The sequence below is a fragment of the Ursus americanus genome, chromosome 18 (genome assembly GCF_024610735.1).
Source record: "Ursus americanus isolate L20-20 chromosome 18, mUrsAme1.1.p, whole genome shotgun sequence".
In the NCBI taxonomy this organism is placed as follows: domain Eukaryota; kingdom Metazoa; phylum Chordata; class Mammalia; order Carnivora; family Ursidae; genus Ursus; species Ursus americanus.
The window spans coordinates 32,029,450-32,055,484 of NC_142144.1; the positions used below are offsets into that span (position 1 = coordinate 32,029,450).

Sequence of the window (26,035 nt, forward strand, 5' to 3'; positions counted from 1 at the left end):
TTCAGAGAATGGCACTTTATTTTAAGACTTGATTTTTTTGCCATGATTTTCTACTGATTCCTCCATGATGGTGTCGTCTTCTTCAACAGTGACCAGGACCTTCTTGCCCACCAGATTAAAGATGTCTTCAGGAGGGTAGCCTTTGGGCTCACCCACCTTCACCGTGAGCATGTCTAGTGTTAGAACAGTGCCTTCTGGAATTTTCACTTTGGCCACCACGGACTTGCCCAGCTGTGGATAAAATTAAGACTCAGTGCCAGCCTCACAGAAGTCAACTGGTTCATGTTGTTTTGTACCCAAGGTCCCTGACCTGACCAGTCTTCACAGATACCCTGGGAGCAGGGACTCTGTTCTCCCCTCGGTGCCTAGAATGGTATCTCACACACAGCAGGGACTTGGCCAGTGTGGGGTGAACGCAGAGGCTCAGAGGAGGGGCCTCTGGATAAATCGCACAGGAAAGGGCTCGGGTTATACAGCCAAACAGAGCCAGGTCCAAATCCCCTTTAGGTGGGTACAAGCCGTGGTGGAGTTTCTCTGTAAAATGGGAAATAACAGTGCCTCCAGCTTGTCGGACGACAATAGGGATTAGTGATAATAATGTACGTAATCTACGTGGAACATAGAATGCTCCCAATAAAGGAAAATTACGATTACTTTTGTCATCATCCAGTTCAATATCTCACTTTAAACATGGGAAACTGAGGTCCACAGAGGGCAGGTAACTTGGCCAAAGTTGCAAGGAACTGGGATCCTGAGTCCTGGCCCACGGCCATCCTGCTCGGTAAAGTAGGAATACGGAGGGCTCACAAGACTGAGAATGCAGCTACTCAGAGGACAGGAAAGGGGCAGACAGGACAGGCAGGTGAGGGGAATAACGGGTACCAGAAGCTCATGCCAGCCTTCTGTCTTGTCCATAAATGCTGTTGAGCAAATCACTGTATCACTCGACATCGTCCGTGTAAGGGCCAAGGAATGAATTCTAAAATTTCATGCCAGGACCAAAGGTTTGCCAGCAGATGTTATCAGATGATGCATCAGCCTGCTGTAGCCACTGTTTGCCCAGGGAGCCGGGAGGCTCAAAACCAAATTAAGGGCTCAACCCTCCTTCTGCACTTCTGGTGCAATTCTCTCCCCTTTTCCTCTGCAAGGCAGTTTGCTGCTGCTTACTATGATTTCCATTGCCTGGTACATAGGCATCTTTAATTTGAGGGAAGCAATCAGGCCCTACTAGAATAAAAGATGACAACATTCCTCACACAGGCCTGGTATTTGGTCTCTGCCTCCACCCAGACAGCTGCACAGATCACTCCCAGCAGCCCCAGGGTGCCTGGCTGTGTCCAGAGACCAAGACAGGTCTAGGCCAAGCTTCCAAGAAGCCCAGATGGTCAGCAAGGCCGGCAGTATTCCTTGGCCTCACCGTCCCGTCTGTCTGAAGGTCAATGCCGCACAGCTCACACTGTTCCCAGGGGGAGGGGGGTATTTGCGTCATCCCCCACCAGCCCCCCGTGACAACCCACTGCCCCGCCCATCCAGGGCCTCCTCCGCCTACGGATGCCTCGACATATCACAGGCCCCTCTCCCACTGCCTCATGGAACCCCTCTGCTTAACTGTTTCTCAAGGCTTACTTACTCCAAGGGAGTGGGACTTCACCACCCAAGTGTCTCACGAGGCTAACCCCTGCCCTCCTACAAGCCCTGGAGTCTAGAGCACTGGAGCCAAAGGCTTGAGAGGCTTGGTGGGAAATGGCAACAGGACCCTAGCAGGCCGCAGAGACTGCTGACGCTCCCTTAAGTGACATGCTCTTCCTGCTGCTAATGTGAGCCCAGACTCCAGCTGAGCCTGGGCTCAGGCAGGGTGAGTTCTGACTCCCCTGGCAGGATAGCCCACTGCGGCCCCTCCCAGGACAGTGGAGCCTGGCAGGGTCTTGCAGGACCCACCTTCGCATTGCAGGCAATCTCACAGGGCAGCAGCTGCTTGGTCGGGGAGCCCATGGCCCTTTCCACAAGGCGCACGGACCGCACCAGCTCGGCCAGCTCTGCAGGCTCCAGCGAGGCCGAGTGGTCACTCCCTTTCCAGGTCTTGTCCAAAGTTATGTGACGCTCCAGCACCTTGGCACCCAGAGCCACTGCCGCCACAGAGATCGCTATGCCTGTTTCATGCCCAGAATACCCTATGGGAATGTCAGGAAAGAGCTTCTGATATTCCTTTAAAATAGAAAAAAAAAAAAAAAGGTTAAATATTGTGACAATGCGCACGTGCAGAGCGAGCCAGATCTAGGCTGGACTCCCAGTTTGGCCTCTCACTGCTTATGCAACTAGAGGCAAGACGCCGAGGCTCCCTGAGCTCCTCCTTCCTGGCATAATACTAGTACCTGTCCACGGCCGCTCCAAATGCGTGAAAAGCACTCGGCACATTGGAATGCTCCAAAAACAATGGCCACTGTTAGCAAGACTGCAGTCTAAGAATGCTTCACACGGCACAAACCACCAGGAGTAACAACAGAACCATAACCGAATGCCTAACCTCATCCAGAAAGCATCTGTCACATTTAATTAGCCTGAGCTGCTGAAAGCAAGCGTGCTGTACGCACAAATATCGTCGTCAGTAATATATACAGCCCAATCTCAAAACAATCCTTCGGTGGAAATGCTAAATAATTAACTCATCTGTGATCTATAATTCACTGAAGGCAACAAAAGATATTCATCAAGGGAGTCTTGTCATTGAGGGGGACCAGCAAGCTTAAGTGTAGTAGAAAGGTCCAGGTGGGGTTTAATAAAAGATCAGGACAGCTGAGTGGGAAAGGCCCTGAAAACCAGACTGGAGGGCACATAATGGACAAGGGAATGCAGGCTGCAGGGTCAACCTGCTGGAACGTGGGTGGGCCAAGCCCGAGATGGGGTGAGCAGGCGGGCGACCCTCACTGTGCTCCGGTATCAGGAGAGGACACGATGGCACCCTGGATGAGAACGGAAGGGAAAGGGGGGGCCATATCCACAGAGAAAGGAAATCAAGGAAAATATCTAGAGTCACGTAAGGCAAATTGATGATGATAGTAATCTCTGTGGGATGAGATTACAGAGAATGTTTACTCTCTACGTTATATATTTCAGAGCTGTAGGAGTTAAAAAAAAATCCGTTTAAATTTTTTAAATGACATGATTTAAAGATGAGCTAGAAATGGAGAAAAAGCTACCACCTGGGAGAGAGAGAAGTTTAGGTAAAAAGGTAGCAGCATCTGTTTTCAAAGAAGGCTAATTTTTTTTTAAGTTACATCTGAAGACTGTGCAGCAACATCTACAAAAGCTTCCACTATCGTGGAAAAAAACCCCAGAAAGTCAAAATACTGTACCAGAAGGAAAATATAAACCAAACTGGCTAATTACAACATCGGGATGATGATGATATTTACAATTCCACTAATATAACTACAGTCGTTTTGTAAGATAATTACATACACGTGTTTCTAATTCAGTTAAGCTTCAGGTGCTACCAGGAGAAAGGGATGGAGGTGGCCTGAGACAACAAGAGCCAAAGAATTCTAGTCCCAGCTTTGCCACCAAGCGGCCGTGAGATCTCAGGCAAGTAAGGCCTTTTCCCTCTGGGACTGGATTTCGCCATCTGTAAAATCACTGAGGTGGAGTAGACAAAATCCTGCGAGAGAGAAAGCCCCCTCAAGGCTGTCACCATAACCACTTTGAGCCCCACGAAGGCTCAGAATTACAGGCAAAAAATAAAAGAGCTGGCACACAGCACAGAGCAGGAACACCCAGAAGTTTCAAGAAGGTCTCCTACCACTCAACATGAAGAAAACCCTACAGGTGTTTCTACCAGCCTTATTCACAGTGGCCAAAATGTAGAGCCATCCCAGATGTCCGCTGACGGAGGGACGGGTAAACAGCATGCGGTATACACACACAGGGAATATTATTCAGCCTCGACAAGGAATGAGATCCCGGCACACGCTACAACACGGAGGAGCCTTGCACACGGTGTGTAAGTGCGCGAAGACAGACACAAAGGACACACAGTGTGGGATTCCACTCAGATGAGAACTCTAGAGCAGTCAGATTCATAGAGACACACGCAGAATGGTGGCTGCCAGGGGCTGGGGGAGAAGGGAACAGAGAGTCAGTGTTTAATGGGGACAGAGTGTCAGTTTGGAAAGACGGAAAAGTCCTGGAGACAGACGGTGGTAATGGTTGCCCAGCCATGTGAATGTTCTTAACGTCACTGAACTGTACATCTAAAAATGGTTAAAATGGTAAATCTTCTGTTACCACACACACACACACATACACAAGAGACAACATACCAAGAAAGCATATGAACCAGCAATTCACAGACGAGGAACCTCTAACGGCCAATACAATAATGCAGAAAATGTATACAGACAATTATGAGAACTTACACCTTAAATCTCATAGTGGGAAAAATTAAGATTGGTTTAAAGAAAAATTAATTTACAATCACCTTCTTTAGAATGTATCTGCTTCCTTAACTGCCCAATTGGTTCTAATTTGATTCTATAACAGCAAGATTGTCAATGGATGTTCAGATTACATGAAGCAGGTCAAGATTCGTTAGAACTCTGGCTACAAGAACGGCCCCAGCTTTCCCACAGTAAATGGCTCAAGAAACGCCATTTTGCTGTGGCCCGATCAGACAACGGCCTGCTCACCGCGATGACGCGCAGGTTGACGTCCTCGGGGGGGAGCGGGTATGCGCTGGTGCACTGGAGGAAGCAGAAGTTGGGGTTGAGGGGCTTCACAATCTGATAGACTTGCTTCATGGTGTCCATCGACTGCATCCCGCTGGAGATCACCATTGGGCGGCCTGAGTGACCCAACACCAACACCATCATCACTTTCTCTTTAGGGTTCTGACTCTCCCTCAAGCACACCCCAACTGCTGGCCTCATCACTCAAATGAACTCCACAGGCATCTCTCAGACACTGTGCCAGCCACTGTGGGGGGAGAGGGGAGCTTGGAGGATTCCTGCCCTCCACCCTGAGGACATGCAGACTCCCCTCGCCTGCAGTATTATCGTTTGGTGGAGGGAACTGAATTCAGGAGGCAGAGGAACTTCACGCTCCTCGGAGAAAGATGAGCGTCTCACCGGATGAAGAGGCCGCACAGCATGGCAGGGCGAGCTCGGCCCCCGACTCAAAGGCACGAGTAAGCGTGAGGCCTCCCAGCTGGGTGGTCTCGCAGGCCTCCTCTATGAACGACGTATAAAGCATCAAAATCCTACAGCCTGCTTCCGTCCCAGGGTCGTTCGGAGGATCAAATGAGATGATTCATGTTGCAAAACCACTTTACAAACCGTAATGTGCAGAGGGTGGATTACACTACACGCACGGACTATTTCTCAAAGTTGAAACTATCTCTAAGAGGTTTTACGTATACTGCCATAGCCTCCATTTCCTATAAATACAAATCATAAAGTAATCTTTAAAAGGTTCTTATAAGAACTGACTTATCCTTCATTTCTTTCAAGTCAGCACAAGGAAAAACAGAAGTATGTGCTAACTGAACACGTTTCTAACGTCTGTCTTCAGGACACTCTTTAGTGGGTTCCACTAAAGGAGTAAAAATGGGAAGATACAGCAAAAAGTAAACACTTACCTTTTTTGGCTGTCTTTTCCAGATAAGGAAAATTATTAGTGTCCCCAGATCCAACTTTGAAAAACGGAACATTCAGCTCATGCAGAAACTCAACAGCCATCTATAAAAATCAAAGAGGGAGCTCTTTTTCACCACTGTTCAAAATCACTGTGGTCAAGTCAGCCGAGGAGCCACAGACAGAAAAACCCTTCCTCTTGCCCAGCAAGAGGGACTCTCGCAAAAACCCGAAAGCAGGGAAAGATGTGTTGTATCAGTCCTTCCATTCGAATTCAAACTTTCATTCATAGCCACCGTCCATTTGTCCAACAAACACTGTACGCTGGCCTGGACTGGCTTCGAGGTCTGCAAAAGAATCAGACCCCAGGCCAGACCTTCGTTCCCAAGGAACCGCAGGGCCCCATCACAAAAGGGTCATGACCTAATCTTGATCCAGAAAACCAGGTGGTGAGACAGTGAATGTTCCTCAGAGGCCTTACCCTTTACTCAAAACCAAAGAGCCAGGGAAAGAGGCCATTTCAACCCCTGCCACAAATGGGAAAAGTGGGGCATTTTATCGCCTGGCCCTGACAGTGATCCACAGCGGCCAGGGCCCTTCAAACCCAAACCCTCTCAGCCCCCAAACCATGCTGCCCACAGGAAAAACAAACCTTGTTCACTTTTTTTTTTTAAGATTTTATTTATTAGAGAGAGAGAGCACAGATGCGCATGAGCAAGAGAGAGTGAGGGCAGGGGGAGAGGGAGAAGCAGACTCCCCACTGAGCAGGGAGCCTGCTGAGGGGCTCAATCCCGGGACTCCAGGATCATGACCTGAGCCGAAGGCGGACGCTTAACCGACTGAGCCACCCAGGCGCCCCTTGTTCACTTTTTTTTGACACGACATCACTGCTCAAGGTTACCTGTCGAGGGCCCTTCACCCTCCCCTTCACCTCCACCAGGGTTCGTCAATAAGACTCAGGATCAGGAAATCGGCAAGTGCCAAGAAATGCTAACAGAATCAGTCGGCCGCAAGTTTTAAGAGTAAATTCTCAGCTTGTTATCAAATTACAGAAACCCCCAAAACTACCTTTCATTGCTATTTTTAAAAACTGGAGTTGGAAATAAGAAGTGGGAAGAATGAAGGTCTCAGAATGTTTCCAAATATCTAAGTTTGATCTATTGTAAAATGCTGCCTGGGTTTCAGAAGTAGGTCTGGAAGGCCTGACCGGCTGGGTCACTGCTTCTGCCATTATAATACGGTACACTGATCTCCCAGGGATCTTGCTCAAATGAAATGCAAATTCGGATTCTGCTGGGTTAGGGGGGGGCCTGCCGGTCTCTTTCTCTTAAGTTCCTGGGTAATACCACCACTGCTGCTCTGAGAATCCTATTTGGTAAGGAGCTAAGTCACCATGCCTGAAAACCCAGAGGGCACAGCGGTGGCAAGGAACAGTGTGAGAAAGGCATTCCACCCGCAGGCTCTTTAAATCAACCCGATGCTGCCTGAGCTTCCTGCCATCTTGCGTGCAGGTGATGACCTACTCCGACCCCAGGCTGCGCTCTGAGACCAACTTTCCTCATATGTAAATCCTCTCGTATCTGAAGCTCAGAGCTGCTGGAGAGCCACAGTGGGCGAGCAGCCAGTGAACAGTTCACAGGCAGTTCACAGGCCCCTGGGTCCAAGACACTGTCCAGCATGGCCCGAGTGCCCCTTACTCCCAGGCCTGCTGAGCTGCCTTCACTGCAATTCGCGCGGCCTTCCCTGAGCAGGATTTCTTCCTCGCCTCTCCTGGCCCCTCGGTATCGTTCTCTCACCTCTCCTGTCTATGTGTCTCTCACACTGTTAGCCAGTCCTAAGATGGAAGTGAAAAACATTCCTTCTAATGGGTTTATTGAACAAAGTCGACTTCTCCCACTTTTCTCATTCTATCTGGCAGATGGAGAGTGTTTTCTACTGCGGGGGAAAACCCTATGCTAAGTTTTCTTCCTTACAACGTTCAACTCCGGAGAGAAGGGCTCATGATGACACAGCCCCCAAGGGCATGAACAGGAGAGGCACAGGGCGAGCAGGAGCAAGGACGGACCAAACGCAGGTCAAACACTGCAGAAGCTCACCTATGGGGGGCTGGAAAATCTGCACGGAATTCAGTTTTCAAGTGAAAAAGGGGCCTGTTCCCAGTCCCCCCTGGAGAGCCAGCCCCACCTAGCGGCCATTCTGAACAGTGCGGCTTAATCTCTGCAGAGGGTGCCAACTGCAGTAATGGGGCAGATCCTGGGCTGGACTGCCGTGCCCAGGGCCCCTCAGGCTGGGTCGGCGCCAGTGGCCCCCCTGTTTTCCACGGACTCCCTGGCTTCCCCTAGGCCTGCCCACCCCGCTGTCCAACCCCTTTCCGTGTAGGGGTACCGTGCAGCCAGGCAGCCTCACAATTCTCCTCCTCCCACCCCGAGCACAAAGGCTTTCAGTCTGAACGGAACTGCCGACAGGACCTTCCCCGCGCATCCACTGGCTTACACATGCAGGAAAGGGCCCCACCAGCAACCTGGTTCCACCAGAGCTCCCTCTTACAGGGTCCCAATAAATACACTTGTCTAGCTTTTCTTTTTTTATCCCAGTGCTTCCCAAACTTATTCAACTCAGAACGCTTGGTTAGTAGGGGGAAGGGGGTGGGGGAGAGGGTTTACTACTAATAATTAATTGGTAGTAATTATTAATGAGGATCGACAATGTGTGTCCATATCATGGCCCACTGATCAGAGGGGTAACAGAAGCAAGAGGAGGAGCTGGGATTTTTCTAAAGCCCATTCCCTTCCCCTCGGCATTTGAGACCCTGTGGAAAAGGAAAAAGAAGCCCACCCTGATGAGCCGCGGAGAACAGAGGGTGCTGGAGAGCTGCCCAGCATGAGGGACTGAGGAGGGGGAAGCCCGGGACAGGACAGTCCCGGTGGCCCTGTCAGAGCACACCATGGCTTGGGTAGGGGGGCGCCCTGCTGGCAGGGGTGGCAAAGGAAAGAAGAGAGGAAGAAAGAGGGCACCCCAAAGGGCAGCTCTGCTAGGACAGGACACTTGTGTGTGAGGGCAACACGTCCCTCAGGGGCCACCTCGATGGTCATGGCCTCCGTTTGCTTTCTCAATAGAACTCTCCATTTAGACCAAAGGAACCCTGCTCATTTCAGCCCTGTTGCATGTGCCTCTCTGCAGCTCTGACCAGGTGCCCTGGTAGTTCTGTCAGCCTTGGTAAAATTCCACCACACTGTAACCTTTCCTCAGCATACGAAGCACACCCTAGGCCAGCGCCCAGCGTGGAGAAACGCGGCACTCGCTAAAAGGCTACCGTCCACAAGGAAGTGACGGTGGGTAAATACTCGGAGCCACCTGCCAGGTAAACACAGAACCAGGGGGCAACCCACTTCCAAGAGCCGGGCAGACAGGACGTGCCGGTTCACAAAGGGGACCTGGCCAGCAAATTAACTCCTGTAAAGGCTCTAAGAATGCATTTCCCCTCACTGCCTACGCCCGGGTCGGCCAGGAGGATACTTGGGAACAAATGGCATTCCTAGGACAGAGATGCCGCCCTGTCCAGATCGCGTGCAGCGAAACAACTCCAAAGGGTTCTCAGTAACAGAACGGCTACTGTTCGGTGGACGCAGATCTCGCACGGCCCTCACCCCGACCTCTCCCCATAGCCATGTGAGCTGGGCATCTTTATTACCCTGTTTCTACAGAGGGGACCCCTGGGGCTCAAAACGGTGACCTGATGAGCCTGAACGCACACAGGGCCGGCGCCAGAACCTGAACTCAGAGACAGTGGCCGCAGCGCGAGAGCGGCACACGCCACACCGCAGGCCTTCCCGGGGAGCGGAGGGGAAGGCCGAGAGGCAGACCCCCAGCACCCACACCCAGGCTCCTCTCCATCTCCCAGCTGCTCCTGCGTCTACCTCAAAGCCACCCGGGAGTGAACGACCTCAACAAGCCACTTTTCCCAAGCGCGCCTCACAGATGCAAGGAGGCGCCCTCTCTCCTCCAGAGTCCACACCCGGGAGCTCAGGTGCCTGGCAGCATGGACCGAGAAGGAAAGCGCGCATTCCGGGTGCAAGCGCCCTTAGTCGCATCTTCCCTGGCCTGCGTCAGAGCTGGGAGAGCCCTCGGCTGGCAGCGAGTTCACGTGCAAAAGGAAACGGAGGCCCGGAGACGGAAGGGACTCCCCAGGCTCACACCGAGATCAACCCAGAGCAGAGCCAGGGCAGGAAGCCAGACGTCCTGACGCTCAGCCTGCGTCGCCCTCCTTAACTGAAGCTCACGTTGGCTCAGCGGCGGCTGTGCGCTGCGCCTTCTGTCAGTAATCACCGGGATCCTCGCGACAACCTTGCGAGAGGGCTTCAGGTGCTGACCCTGCTTTGCAGCTGAGCGACAGAAGCACAAAGAGGCTGAACCACCCCCGCGTGGACTCAGCAGGGATGACCGGCAGAAGCATATTCAAATTCGGAACCTGACCCCACAGTCCGCGCACTTAACCGCGAGACCGCACAGCCTGGGTGTGCACCATTCAGCACGGGGCCCCCAAGGTTTGGGTGTTCACACTCTTAAAAATGACTACAGACTCTACAGGGTTTTTGTTTATGTAGGTTCTCCCTACTCGTATTTACGGAATTAAAAATTAAAACTAAGGGATTTGGGTTTTTTTAACTTAAAAGTTTTTATTTTGAGATAATTACAGCTTGACGTGACGCTACTAAGAAATAACACAGAGAGGGGCGCCTGGGTGGCACAGCGGTTAAGCGTCTGCCTTCGGCTCAGGGCGTGATCCCGGCGTTATGGGATCGAGCCCCACATCAGGCTCCTCCGCTATGAGCCTGCTTCTTCCTCTCCCACTCCCCCTGCTTGTGTTCCCTCTCTCGCTGGCTGTCTCTATCTCTGTCGAATAAATAAATAAAATCTTTAAAAAAAAAAAAAAAAGAAAGAACACAGAGAGATCCTATGTACCCTTCACCCAGTTCTCCCCATGGTGACACCTTGCAAAACTAGAGTACAAAATCACAACTGGGAAAGTGACGTTGACAAAGTCTATGATCCGATTCCAAGGTCACCATTTCTACATGTATCCCTTTGTGCGTCTAACTATGCAGTCTGACCATGTGCAGGCTGGCGACAACCAGAGTCACAATACAAAACCGCGCCATCACTCCAAGGCTTTACAGCCACATCCACTCACCTCCCTTCCCCTCGCGAACCACTGACAGCCATTCCGCTGTTCTCTGCCTCTGTAATTTTGTCATTTCAAGACTGCTACATAAACTCAACCGTAGAGCACGCCACCGTCTGAGGCTGGCTTTTTCACTCAACGTGATACCCCGGAGAGCCCTCCAAGCTGCAGCACGGATCAGCAGTTCATTCTTTTTTTATGGCTGGAACCATTCACCAGCTAGAGAACTCTCTGGTTGTTCTAGTTTGGGGGCTATTACAAATAAAGTTGTCATGGGGGCACCTGGGTGGCTCAGTCGTTAAGCGTCTGCCTTCGGCTCAGGTCATGCTCCCAGGGTCCTGGGATCGAGCCCGGTGTCGGGCTCCCTGCTCAGCGGGAAGCCTGCTTCTCCCTCTCCCTCTGCTTGTGTTCCCTCTCTCGCTGTCTCTCTGTCAAATAAATAAAATCTTTAAAATAAATAAAGTTGTCATGGACATGCATGTACAGGGCTTTGTGTGAATTTTAAGTTTTCATTTCTTTTGGGATAAATTACCAAATGACATCTGGAGGGCTACGTGCTGAGCGTGTCATTTGTGTTGTTTTTTTAGGTGTGCAATAAATGGCTATTTTTTTATTGAGCTATAATTGACACAACAGTATCAGTTTTGGGTGCACAACATGATTTGATGTACATATACACTGTGAAATGATTACCATAAGTTCAGTTAACATCCATCCCCGCACAGATGCAAAATTTTTTGTGTCCAGTTTGTAAAAAAACAACCAGTATACTGCGTGAGTGAATTGTGATATGATACCGCATGTGAACTGTGTTAAAATAAGGTTGTGTTTAGAAAAAGGAGAGTGCCGTGTTATTCTGCAGAGTGATTATACATTCCCACCAGCAATGAACGAATGACCCATTTTCTCCGCATCCTTGCCACCATTTGGTGTTATCGTGGCTTTTTGTTTTAACCAGACTGATAGCTCTGTAGCGATACGACATTGTGGTTTAAAACTGAGAAATTTTTTAAAAGATTTTATTTATTTGAGAGACCGAGAGAGAGAGAGAGAGAGAGAGAGAAAGCACGAGAGGGAAGGGAGAGGGAGAAAGAATCTCAAGCAGACTCCTCACTGAGCACAGAGCTCACCGAGCCCAACGCAGGGCCCTGTCTCACGACCCTGAGGTCACAACCTGAGCCAAAACCAAGTCGGACACTTCACTGACTGCACCACTCAGGCGCCCCTAAATCTGAGAAATTTTAGAATAGACAAGCACAAAAGAAAAAAACATGAATTGGATGTCATTAAAATTAAAGATGTTTGTGCTTCCAAGAATACCATCAAAACGTAGAAAGACAACCCAGAGAATGGGAACCACTTCTGCAAATCGTGTATCTGACTCAGGACTCCTAATATCTGGAACATATAAAGACATATAACCCAATTAAAAACTGGCAAAGGATCTGACAGACATTCTTCCGAAGAAGGTTATACGAATGGCCAATAAGCACGTGCACAGACGCTACATCAGGGGAAATGGGAATCAAAACCACAATGAGATGCCACCTCACACTTGCCGGGACAGCTAGAATCAGAAAGTCCGATCATAACAAATGTTGGTGAGGACATGGCGAAACCCAGACGCGCCTGCACTGCCGGGAGGGTCACAAACTGGTGCAGCCGCTCTGGACAACGGTCTGGCGACCGCTCAAAAGCTAAATGCAGACTTACCACATATCCGCAGAGAATAAAAACACGTCCGTACAAAACCTGTGTGGTTCACGGAAGCCTTATTCCTGCTAGCCAGAAAGTGGAAACTACCCGAATGCCCATCAGCGGATAAGTGGGTAAATAAAGTGTAGTAGGTCTGTACTGGTGACTATGTACAAGGACGGAAAGCAGAAGAGGGGCTGCCTCGGGCTGGAGAAATGACTGAATGGGTACGTGGTAAAAACGCGCTCGCGTCGACTGTGCTGAAGGCCACCGCATCTCTGAAGATACTAAAAACAACTGAACTGCAAACTGTAATTGGTGAGCTGTGTGGCCTGGGACAGAGGTTGTTACTAAAATAAAAGAGCACATAGCACACCTTCCCTTAGCCACTGCCAGGGGAATGATGTCATCACGTATCACGCAGCCTCTGGAAACTCCACTACACGCTTGGGAGAGAATGACAGTGAAGAACGCAAATCACATTTGGGTATCACTATGAAAACAGTTTGGAACTGGTGGACCTTCTGAAAGGTCGCCTGATCCCCCCAGAGGTTCCTGGACCACACTTTGAGAACCACTGTCATACTCTTCCCATTATTCTTATCTGTTATTGTTGCTCTCAGGTGTCACTGCAGTGGAATTCCCACGTGACCTCTCTTCCACTTTCCCCTTTCTTTGGTCAGATTTTAGGAAAACTGTCCTGGGGAAGCAACTATGTGGTGGAGGATGGGGGAATAACTACACCACTGAGGCTAATTATTTTTATTTTTTTATTTTATTTTTTAAGGATTTATTTATTGGGGTGCCTGGGTGGCTCAGTTAGTTAAGCATCTGCCTTTGGCTCAGGTCATGATCCCGGGATCCTTGGACTAAGCCCTGCATCGGGCTCCCTGTCAGTGGGGAGCCTGCTTCTCCCTCTGCCTCTGCCTCACTCATGTTCTCTCTCACGAGAGAGAGAGAGAGAGCGCACACATCTGTGTGTGCATGCAAGCTGGGGAGAGGGAGAGAATCTCAAGCAGACTCCCCATGAGTGTGGAGCCCGAGGTGGAGCTGGATCTCACAACCCTGAGATCATGACCCGAGCCAAAATCAAGAGTCAGATGCTTAACTGACTGAGCCACCCAGGTGCCCCAAGACTAATTATTTTTAACAAACAGGTCAGGACTTAGTCCTCCAATGAAAGTGCTTCTCAAATTTGTGACTCTGGGAAAGGCTGTATGCCTATTCCAAAGACAACACTAGAGACCCAGAATACTGGCGTAATCTTTGGAAATTCTCTCCGGACCTTTGCGGGCCCTGTCTCGTTACTGACTCATTACTAAGCCCATCAGACCAAAAGTTTCACATTCAGCACAAGAAGGATTAGTAGTTTCCTAAACCCAAACCTGCCCTCTTAAGATGAGGGCTTAGCTGTCTCTGAGTGTTTGAGTTCTAGAGGATTGCCAAAGAGCAATCCCAAAATGCTGTCAACCCAGAGTACATGAAACAATCACATAAGGAAAACAAATGGTCACTTTCCAACTGTGACCTTCCTTCCACCGAGGCACTAAGTGTGTACTAAGATCCGGATGTGCTAATAAGATCAGGATGGACTAAGTGCCAGGATCTGGGTTCACGGGGAACACACAGACAGGGCCCCATCTTGAGACGTGTGCTCTGTGTACACGGGCTCACGCGCTCCAGAAGACAGGCCTGCACGTTAGGTATTTTAATCAATGCCTTGCCCTTTCCCTAAGAGGAAACAGGCCCAGGGAGAGGATGGAAGAGTGTGGTCAAGTGGGCGCAGTTAGCTGATTAGTGACCACTGACACCCTCCCTGTGAAAGGGGGATAACTGTGCTATTTGAAGAGGTTAAGACTTGAGTCAATGAGTTGTTATGTTCAAAATACCTAGCACAGAACTTGGTACATCATAAATACTCAAGAAATGTTAGTTAATGGTAGAACCAAAAACAACACCCAAGTCTTTCAGGTCCTAAAGCACATGCTCTTTCCTGCTTAAACTTTGTTTGATTTACAGATCCTTTAAGAATCTGATAAAAACCACCAACCCTCTCTTTTGTTTGGCTCCTTCTTTAATTCTTTCAACAAATGTCTCCCAACCACCCACTGCAGGCAGGGCCAGGCTAGCAGTCTGGGAGGGAGCTGGGTGCGTTAACACACAATTCCACGAGCACCAGGACAACTTAAGAGGGGCCTGGGGAACCAAGCTGGGGAACAGGAAGAATTCCCTGAGGAAGCGTTCTTTAAGCTGGGATCAGAAGAAAAGCCCAGCAACCTCTTTAGGAACGCTGTCCTTGGGGCGCCTGGGTGGCACAGCGGTTAAGCGTCTGCCTTCAGCTCAGGGCGTGATCCCGACGTTGTGGGATCGAGCCCCACATCAGGCTCCTCCGCTATGAGCCTGCTTCTTCCTCTCCCACTCCCCCTGCTTGTGTTCCCTCTCTCACTGGCTGTCTCTATCTCTGTCAAATAAATAATAAATAAAATCTTAAAAAAAAAAAAAAAAAAACTGGTAGGAACGCTGTCCTCAAAAAATCCGTCTCCTGGTCCCCAGAGCAGCTCTGGGGCCCGGAGGCTCTCTAACCACCAACATGAAGGCGGTAAAGAGCGAGGGGGAAGCCCAAAGACTCTGCTGAGCTCCACGAAGCCACACACACCTGGACTGATGCCCAGGCAGAGTTGAAGGGCCAGAGAAAGCACACTATACCTTCGAGACCCATTTCCTAGCTGTGTGACTCTGTACAGACTTCCCAGCCCCTCTGAGCCTCCATTTCTTCATCTGCAGAGTGGGGCAGAGTAGGAATAAAATACATTTACTGTAAGTGAAGATGCTCTGTAAGCCAGAACATATAATTCAAAAGCAGGAAATTATGGTCATCAAATGCACAACTGGATCTGAAGACTGTCATGCTTATGAAAGCTGCGCATTAAGGACGGAATTCGTCCTACAGAACTGAGGCCTGGACTTATCGTTTCCCAAAGATGCCCAGGTTCTCTGCCCCCCCCCCCGCCCCTGTGCAAACTACCAACAGCCTAGGCTAGACTTATGTTTCTTTTCAACTCAATTTACAGACATAGTTTGGGATTGGGACAGGGACACAAACAGTCAGGGAGGCCTACAGAATGAATTGGAATCACTTCAAATACTCTGGATTGACCAAAAGCATTCCAAATGTTTCAAGAGCCATAAAAATGCTTGCAGGTTTCATCTAATGATTTACTTCTGCAAAGCAAAGAAACAACACAAAATACAGAAAAATGATACTCATCTCAGCATTATTTATGAGCACAAAAAAACAGAGTAACCTGCGTGTCCAAAAGCAGAGAAATGGTTAGGTATGTTATAAATCCCCAAAAAAAGTATTGCATTGCTGGGGCGCCTGGGTGGTGCGGTCAGTTAAGCATCTGACTCTTGGTTTCGGCTCAAGTCGTGATCTTGGGTAGTAAGACTGAGCCCCGCGTCAGGCTCTGTGCTCAACAGAATCTGCTTAAATTTCTCTCTCCCTCTGTCCCCACCCTCGTGCACATTCTCTCTCTCAAGTATTTTTTAAAAAAGAAGTATTACATTGTTATTAAAAACATCAAGCATGGTGCGCCTGGGTGGCTCAATTGGTTGGCCGATCAACTCTTGCTTTCAGCTCAGGTCGTGATCTCAGGGTCATGAGACCGAGCCCCACATAGGCTTTGCACTGAGCCCAGCATGGAGCCTGCTTAGGATTCCTCTCTCCTCTCCCTCCGCGCCCCCCCCCAGCCCATGCACATGCACGCAGGTGCTCTAAAAGATAATAAATGTTAAAAAAAAAAAAAAAAAAAAGGAGAGAGAGAGAACTTTAAGCAAAAGATGTGGGGACTTATATGTCAATTGTAGCTCAGTAAAGTTGGGGGAAGAAAATCCAGATATAGGTAAAAGCTTATGGTATAATGTTAAATGGGAAAAGCATGCACAGAACTAAATATTCACAAATATAGCAACCAGGCAATAAAACATGCACATAAGAGACTTCAGGAGGAAATCTATAAAAAGAGCTACCAGATAGGGATTATGGGTCAGTTTTTCCTGTTTCTAAACTTTCTATGATATTTATTATTTTTACAATTAAAATTTTTACATTTGAAAACAGAGTACATGAAGGGATCTCACAGAGGCAGGTCACAGAGCAGACAGGACCTGAGACCTGGCACCAGCTGGACCCTTCCAGGATGTCAGCATGACATTCTGTGAGCCACTCAGGATGACTACCAATGCCCCCCACCCAAATCCGCCAAGGCCACTCAGCAAGGGGCGGATCCCTACCAGAAGGGAGGTTTCCTGATTCCTAGTCCAGGCCACTTTCCGCTGGGAGAAAACTGGTCTGGTAGGGGTCTCCCACGAGCCTTAGGGACTCAGGGATGCCAGTGTGGCTGCCCCCTACTCCCAAAGACAACTTATTTGGAAACTTCTGGTACTCCTCCCACAAAATCTCACCTGTGCTCCTCCTGGCCTCCCATTTAGCTGGGCATTAATACAGTTAATGTGATTGGGAACTACAGATCTAGAAAGCACAAAAAAGTCTCAGGTAAGCAACGGCTGGAGCTGACTCTAGGCCAAAAGCCACAAGGCCGCCTGCTGTCCCCTAGCAAATGACGGAGCAGCACCCAAGAGGACTCACCTCATCCATGCCGGAGGCCGTGAAGAAGATGCCAACCTCCTGGGCATATTTCTGCAGCTCCCTGTACTGGGCATGGCTGAACTCCAGGTGGCGCTTGTGCTCCCCATACGTCTTCCCCCAGGAATGCTTGGATGTATAGGGCCTCTCCAAGGCTTTCCGATTAAACTTGTACTCCAGCTCACTCTTCTGGAACTTGGCACAATCGGCCCCACACTCCTGCAACACACAACAGGGCTCCTTTCAGTGACCTGTCGTGGACTCTCAGAGAAAAGGGAAATGTTGGGGTAACTGCTCTGACATCAGTATCTTTAAAAATAAGGCCGACTGACAGAGGCAAAGAGGAACAGGGGAAGCAAGAAAGTCTCAAAGGAAGAGAAGGCTGGGGATGGGGCTTCCCCCTATTTTTCCCCCTTAAAATGCGAAAAGAAAAGAAAAGGCGCTTTTCACTTTGTTTGACATTAAAAATAATTAAACAGCTAAGGAAGATTTTAAGTTGAGTAACTCAACAGAGAATAGCAAAACGAGCACTGGGCCAGAACTGAGGGGAAGTCAGGATCTGACTCTCACTCTGGATAAGTCACACCTGCTCTCAGGACTCAGCGTCTCCGTGTACATCAAGAGCTGCTCTGGGCTCACTCCAGGACCTGCAGCTGTTCTGAGGAGCCCCCTTGTGGGGCAGAAAACAAACAACTCTGCTTTAACTGTCCTGCACTTATGCTTTTCTGCATGGCACCTTGTTTGAACAAGAGGTTCTGGGGCAAAAAGTACACAGACAAGACTTAGAAAGGCCCAGGCCTTACTGAACAGAAGCTGTAACATAAAACCTGGATCGCCCGGCTATAAAAGCTATAATTCTACTGCCAGTCAGCCCCCCAATCTCTCAAAACTGCATTTAAAAACCACTCAACAGAAAGAGGAAAACCCTCTAAAGTCTCCAGCTCACTGACATTTCTGCAGACAGAGTTATTCACGCTGCTAAAAACCTCACTTCCAGAAATATCTGTGCTAACAGTGCTGCTCCCACTCCTGGAAAGACCACAAGATGGCATGGTCAGGAAAGTTTAAAAAACATGAGAACTGAAAGTGACCTTGGGCAACAGAGTTCTCATTGTCTAGAGGAAGATCCCCAGGCCCAGAGTAACCTGAGCGAGCTTGCACAGTGAGTCTCTGGCAGAGCTGGAGAGAAGATCGCTTTGCAGAGGCTGCAGAGCACGTGTCTCCTGGCCCACCCATGACTGCCACCCGGATGCCGGCTCCTGGCCCATGACTGCCTCCCGGATGCCAGCTACAGCCAGGCGTCCGGCAAACTAAGGGAGAGGCCTTCACAGGGCGTCGGTTCCCGTTCCCTTTGCTTCTCAGCTCTATCGCAAGGAGTGGAAGAGCCTGTCTGCTCTGGGCAAACTTTTCATTTACAGGAAGACGATAAAAGTGAAGTCGCAGAAACTACTAAAGACAAGAGGTCAGATAAAGTTCTACTACATTCCACATGACAGCAGTTGTTCAGAGAGAAAAGCAGTTTCTTCCTCTTCTTTCCTCAGCTTCTTTCCTAAAACTGAGTGATTTCTCTGTTTAATTCTATGGTGAGCTCCAGGTTCAGAAAACACAGTCTTGTCCCTGTTTTACCACAATGCTGATGGTGTTCAAGTTTTTACTGATTCTCTCCTGACAAAACAAAATTCAAAAACAAAACAAGCAACAAAACCCCAGGATGGGCCAAGGTGTGATGCTCCCTTTGCAGCAAAATTTGGAAGTTAAGGGGCGCCTGGGTGGCACAGCGGTTAGGCGTCTGCCTTCGGCTCAGGGCGTGATCCCGGCGTTCTGGGATCGAGCCCCACATCAGGCTCCTCCACTATGAGCCTGCTTCTTCCTCTCCCACTCCCCCTGCTTGTGTTCCCTCTCTCGCTGGCTGTCTCTATCTCTGTCGAATAAATAAATAAAATCTTTAAAAAAAAAATTGGAAGCTAAAGTATATTCAGTTAGTAAATCTAATTATAATACATTTATAGTTTATAGTACATACTTCTAATAATATATTTTGTTGTAAGAAAATAAAAATAATTGAATGAACTCAACTTTTAATATTGCAAATAGATTCATTTCATTGAGCTACTCTGGGTAACTAAACATGGGAATGTGACTTTATTTGGCAACAAAGACTAAAAAAAAAATCCTAAAATACAAGAATTTCACAAGATTCCACTGCTTTAATTTTAAAAACACGCACATTATAAAATAAGTGAAACTGAAGCCCAGAGAGGAAAAGTCACCTGCTCAGGATTATTCAGCTAGTAAGTGGTATCTTCACACCAGTCCAGTGTTCTTTCCACTGTACCACAGGCTCAACCTCTAGATTCTTCTCCCCTCACCCCAGAACCAACCTCCAAAATTAAGAGAGAACGAAAACTTTGTTTCTATGGCTTCAATATCTCAGGGTATTTTTACAACCTCAGCATTCAGAGGTCACACCTCCACAAACAGGTTGTTACCTAAATTAAGAGCAGGAATTCCCCCCCTAGAAAGCAATGTTACACCACGAAGGCTATAACTGGTTAGGAGCAAAGAGCTGAAATCCAGTATTTACTGTATGCCCTTGGGCAAGTCACTTCTCTGAGCCTTTAAAATGAAATCAATCGCATCTACCACATTGTGTAGTAGGAATGAAGGGAGATGGTGCAATTGAAGCATTCAGCCCATTTAGTGCAGCTGTCACTCTTTAAAAGTATTTTATGATCCAGTAGGCTTCCATACAAGCAGAGTTAATCCTGAAAGAAGAGCAAGGTAAATACCTAATCACAATTGATTAGGTGAACAGCTTTCACTGAAGGGGTTGGGGGGGAGGGGAGGAGACGGAGTGAGCCAGAACAGAGAGCAAGAAATTTGGACAGCGACAATGCAATTCGAAGGGAGCAGTAATAGGGGCCCGGCCCAGCCTTGTGGGGAAGGATTGGAAAAAGCATCCAAGTAGACCTGTACATGAATACAGGTCTGAACAGAAATAGAAATTTGCCAAGAGGGAGCACTGAATACTCATAAACCTATCGCTAATAGCTAACATTTATTGAGTCCTCTGCAAATACTGTGCTAAGAGCTTTACATAAGTCATTCCATTTGGTCCTTACAACCCCGAGGTAAGTACTATCATCAACCCGATTTCCAAATGATGAAACCGAGGCTCACAGAGGTTAAGTAACCAGGCCATGTTCATATAGCTGGTGAGTGGTGGCGTCTGAATTTGAACCCAGAGTCCTGGCATTTTAACCGTTTCATTTTCCAAACACAAGAAATGGCAAGTGAGAGACCACAGCAACTTTCAGGAACTTCAGAACTTGCTGGAAGTAATTCAATGTCGCTGAAGGATGTGAGAAATGAAAACTGATAGGCAGGAAGGAACCAGGTCATTAAGGTCCTGAAGGCTATGTTAAAGGGTTTCGACTCTACCCATGGACAATGGGGAACCATTGAACGTGGCAGGGGTACAACCTCATCAAACCTGTGTTTTAGGGAGATCATTCTGCCACCAGAAGGGGGCAAAGGTCGGGTTAGGAGGCAACTGCAGTAATGCAGACAAGTGAGGAGGGTGGGGAGGGATGAGGAGGACTCCAAAGATTTAGAAATGGACCTGGCGAGCTGGACGCCAGGCCGCACGCGAGCTACCAAGAGAAGCAGAGGAAGGTGGTCCCAGCTCCCCGCCGCAGGCTGTCCCGCGGCCCCGCCCTCGGCCGGCGCCCTTTTCCTCCCGGCCTCTGCCCTCACCTTGGCCGTGCGGATCATGCGCTTGGCCACTTCTAGATCGCCCTGGTGGTTCTGGCCGATCTCGGCAATGATGAAGCACGGATGCTGCCCGCCCACCCAGCGCCCGGGACACAGCTCCAGCTCCAGCGGCATCGCGACGGCTCGAGTTCCACCGCCCCACCGCCTGCCTGAAGTCCGGTCCGCAGCCCAGTGGAGACCACGCGCCGGCGCGGCCACGTCAGTTCCACCACGTTAGCCGGCGACCGCGCAGCCAATCCGCGGGCCCCAACTCGCTCCCGCCAGCCAATCGAGGCAGGGGGCGGAGCCTCCCTCGAGGAGGGCGGTGCGGCGGGACTGGGCAATCTAGCTCGCTTCTGTAAAGCTGTGCTCATTTCCCGGCCGGGTAGGTAGCAAGGCCCGTAATGGTCGCGGCCTCCCTGCTTCACCTGTGAGTCAACATTCTCCTAAGGGGAGTTAGAGGGGAAGACGGCTGCCTTGGGCGCGGGGAGAGCGCGCCCTACGGTGTCATGGAAAAAATGGATTATGGAGTTGCAATTACAGAGCTGGTTTGAGCACGGGTCCTCCCACTAACCGGTTCTTGATCATGAATACATTAGTCTTTCTGAACTTTATTTTCCTTTTCCCCAAAATGAGAAAATTATATAGGTTCGTGAGATGATTTATAGACAACCCTGATCACAGTACTTGGCCTGTAGTAAGGTTTCAATAAGTGCTCTCCAATCTTGTTATGAGAGGCAATGGATTCAAAAAGTTCGGCTGACTTGCCCAAAGCCATCCAGAAAGCCAGAGCAGAGCTGGGACCGGGGCCTTGGTCTGCCTCCCAGTCTAGGGCTGTTGCAGTACGCTATTAGGTTGCAAAGTTCAGAAATAAGAGGCAGTTTGAAGGAAAAAAAAAAAATTAATTTCCAGCTTGACTTAATCAGAACTGATGAGCAAATTAATAAGAAAAAGGCAAGGAGGAGGCACCTCTGGATGGAAGGTGAGAAGAGTAGGATTTGGACACACTGGTATAAATATGCAGGTGAAACTGCCCACCAGGTGGGAGAAAAGGCAGGTCTGAGGCTCAGTAGAGTTCTGGGCCGGAGAGAAACCTGAGCCATTCTGAATGAGGACAAGACAAGGGATAGTTAGACCTCTGTAGGAGAGAGCGTGCAGAGGGATGAACAGTGTGGATGAACATGGAGGAATGAGCTTGGGCAGCAGCCACGGCAGGAATGGAGAAGAGACTAGAAGCAGGTGACAGAACCAGGGTGGTCCTGAGGGGAGGAAACCCACAGGGTCAAAGGCCCAGAGCAGTCCAGGAGAACAAGAAAGAAGAGACCAGTGAACTTGGGGATCAGGGAGCCGCTGGAAGGAGCAGATTTGTTGGCCAAGGGAGGTGAGGAAACAGAAGGGACACAAATAGACCTTTTCTGGGGAACATTTGGTTGTTAAAAGCAGACGGTAAATAGACCCTCGGCTAGATGGGGTCCTAGAGTTGGGGGTTTCTGAAGGGCACCAGGGAGGCCAGGAGGAAGCAATCAAAGGAGAGAAAGGGATTGTAGCAGGGTTCACTTATTCGTGATATGTGGGTGTGCTAGACTGGGTGGCACGTGCGGTCTGTCGAGTTTAACTGGCATTGGACATCTGAGGCTGAGCAAAAGACCCTGCCTGAGTCCAGAGAAGATTAAAATTTGACTCAGCACTAAAGTAGTGCTACTTGTGCTAAAGAAAAAACCATTATGGTTTTGAATAATTTGTGAAGAAGTGAACATTAAGTTTAAAGGGAAAAAAGGAGAAATCACATTTAAAAATACAACTAGGGGCACCTGGTGGCTCAGTTGGTTAAGCATCTGACTCTCGATTTCGGCTCAGGTCATGATCTCAGGGTTGTGGGATTGAGCCCCATCAGGCCTGGTGCCCAGTGCGGAGTCTGCTTGAGATTCCCCTTCTCCCTTTGCGCCCCCCCCAACCACTGCGCTCACTCTCTCTCTAAATTAAATAAATAAAACCTTATAAATAAATAAATAAATAAATAAATAAATAAATAAATAAATAAATAAATAAAATACAACCTTCCCACAAAGCAAGTTAGGCTGATGTTATTTATTATTAAATAAAAACTTTCAGTAAATTAAAATAGTGCTGTATCTTACTACAGAAAGGAGGAAAACACACGATTTTCATTTCATGCTCATTCTTTTTTTAAAAGCCAGTTTCCAGTACTTTCTGTTGCTTTTTCTGCTTGGATAGCGAAGCAATGCTCGATATGTAGAAATGGATGAGTATGCGGGAAGGTCTTAAAAACACATTAAAACCATCGAGGGTTTGTTTTTCTTTTCTGTCATTGGCAGGAGAGGGTAAGGAAGAACTTAGTTTTGGAGAAACTAGGGTAGTCCAGAGTGCTGGGGCATGGGGACAAAGGTAGAGAGAGGATGGAGACCCAGTTCCCGGACCTGAGACCCTCGAGTCTGAGGCGCCTGTGGTCAGCCCTACTATGCTAAGCCCTTCCTTAAGTTGGTTCCTATAAAGCTTCCTATGACCTGGCGCTCCTACCTAATGTTTTGCCATTCTGTGCTCTAGGTTTACTGAACTATTTGGAGTTGCCCTGAAAGATTATGTTCTTTCACCTCCAGGCCTTGGCATAAGCTGTTTCCTGAGTCTGTAGGCTTCCCACTCCTCCACCTCCACCATACTCAGCCATGCCTGACCACCTGCTGGTCCATTAGTCTAGAAGTCACTTCCTCTCAGACCTTTCTCTCCCCAACCATCTTCTCTGGGCTCCCGTGAGACTCTTATTTGCCCACTTACTACCTTTTATGGTAACTGCCCCTTGTCTTGTCTGTCTTCCCTTTAGGCTGTGAACTTCTTTGGGTCAGAAACCATCTGGATCACCTACTCAGCACTAAACCCAGGGCAAAGCTTTAGGGAAACCATGGTGAACAAGACAGACCATACCTCTGCCCTTATGTCGCTTAGATCCTTGTATTGTAAGTGTCCTGCAGGGCCAGGAGCTCCTTGAGAGCAGACCTGGACTGTTCCTACTGTATCCCTAGCACCAAGCACAGAACTTTAGGTCTTAATAGGCACCAATAAATATTTGCTCAATGCACAAGTGCAGAAAAGGAAGGATGACAGTGAATACTGAGACATAACTGACTTCATATGTTTACTCAGGCCACATTCAGTCTCTCAGGCAAACATGACTGTTGCCCAAGTTGCTCTTGAAGTCAGCTTTCTGGAAAGTTCCTCTGAGAAAGAAGTGAATTGTTGATCCACCCAAGTTTCTCAACCCCAGCTGCCAAGGACCTGCCCTGGTGTTAAGGGGCCAAGTTGTCTGATTCTCCCAAGTTTCTCAGTTGTTCCATTTACAGGCACCCTTGCTAGTCACACCCTCACCCACACCTACTTCCTGCTTCCTCAACCTTGGGCCTCATTCCTATAACATAAACATCATTTTTATACTGTCTCTGAGAAAATAAGCCCACCATCACACCCTGGGTGCTCTGGAAAGTGAAAGTCAACTCCTACTGACTCCATCGGAGGATTTTGACCTGTGCACACACCTCACCTGCCTCCATTTTCCAAATGCGACCTGACTCACCCATCCAACAAACCATTCCTGAGTGCCTACTGTGTGTCAGGCAGCTCACCCAGGCACCAGGAATAAAAAGGGAACAAGAGTATGGTCCTTTTCTGTAGCCTGTAGTTCACAGTAAAAGTAAACTATATTCACACACTGATGTTGTTGAAGAACAAGATTCAGCCAAGTAAGTGTGAAGATGTAAGTGGCTTGATGAAATGATTTAGGAATTGAGCAGCACCCATCTAGCAAATAGAAAGGCACTCTGGAGAACTGTGCACAATGGAAGGGTTTATAGACAGAGGGTGGGGGCAAGAAAGCTATTCACAAAAGAAAAGGATTGTTCCAGAGGAGGCTGTTTGCCAGGGGAAAAGATAAGGTATCTTATCCTGCAGATTCCTTCATCTTTCTTCGGGGGATGGAGAGGATCCAGGTGACAGAGTCGCTGGCTCTGATGGAAAGAAAAATTTCCTGAATGACCTGGTAAGGCCATCTTTCTGGAGGAGGTTGCACCTGCAATGAGATTGGGTATTAAGCCCCAGTTTGGGAACTGGGTCTAAGTGACACCATTTTGGGCCTGAGGTTTTCTTTATTTAACAATATAAAATCATGAATTATTATAATAAGGACAATGATAGAAAACGAATTGAGTGCTGTGTTGAGACTAATAAGAGGAGCACCTTTTCATAGGTAGTCAGGAAGAATCTTTCTGAAGAGTTGACATTTAAGCTGAAACCCCCCCATCCCAAATTCCTTCCAGATGAAATAATCTCTTCCTGTGTGGGGTCACCACACGGTGCTGAGACAGTATAGTGTCCTGGAAAAAGCACAGAGTTTGGAACAAGTCAGGCCTGAGTTCCACTCCCAGCTCAGTCCCTGCTGAGGAACTTCTCAACTTCCCGTGACAGACAGGCAACCACCACCAGAGGGCAGTAGTGAGGACTGCACAAGAATCGGTGTGAGACCGCTAACACCCCAGACCTGTCCACCCGGATTCTTGTACTGCCCCGAGACTTAGGGATGGGTCTCGTTCCTAAACTCTGGCAGGTCTGTTTCCACTACCTGTGGCCTGCTGGAACATTGCCGACCCTCAGACCTTATCCTGAGGTTCCATGCCTATCAGCAGCCAAATCTCCTTCCCATTCTGATGGGTCCTGCCCCACCCCACACCCAGACGAGGAGAGTGGGCCTCTACGATGTGTCTCCATCTGCTCTTCTCACCTTTAACTTCCAAGAGTCCTCAAAGCTTCAAGAACTTTACTTCTTCTCCCCTCACACTTCGAAATGTTGGCAATCTCCCCTATTCACAGGGCTTCAAGATCTCCTGTGTCCTCATGGGCAACTCCCAGACATTCATCACCAGCCCAGACAGAGTTCTCTCCCTGGCTGTCCGCTCAGTTCACAGCCATTTCTAAAAACCGCCCAGTAGCTCAGAATCCTCTGCAGCAATCCTTTCTCAACCATGTGATACTGCCAACCTGAGGCCAACCAAATTGATCCGGACATGTGTTTAAAGATAATATTCCAGCCAATAAGCACATGAAAAGATGCTCAACATCATTAGCCATCAG

At 48.8% G+C, this 26,035-nt stretch overlaps 1 protein-coding gene across 1 annotated transcript; it reads right to left on the bottom strand.

Annotated features, from left to right (window-relative positions):
- Nucleotides 1-21,102, bottom strand: NANS (N-acetylneuraminate synthase). Its single transcript, XM_045780288.2, has 6 exons — nucleotides 20,903-21,102; nucleotides 17,150-17,365; nucleotides 5,630-5,729; nucleotides 4,683-4,837; nucleotides 1,939-2,205; nucleotides 1-231 (listed from the first exon to the last, which is right to left on the bottom strand). The coding sequence occupies exons 1-6, from the start codon at nucleotides 21,032-21,034 to the stop codon at nucleotides 22-24; spliced, it is 1,080 nt and encodes a 359-aa protein (XP_045636244.1). The 5' UTR covers nucleotides 21,035-21,102; the 3' UTR covers nucleotides 1-21.
- Nucleotides 21,103-26,035: the final 4,933 nt, after the last annotated feature.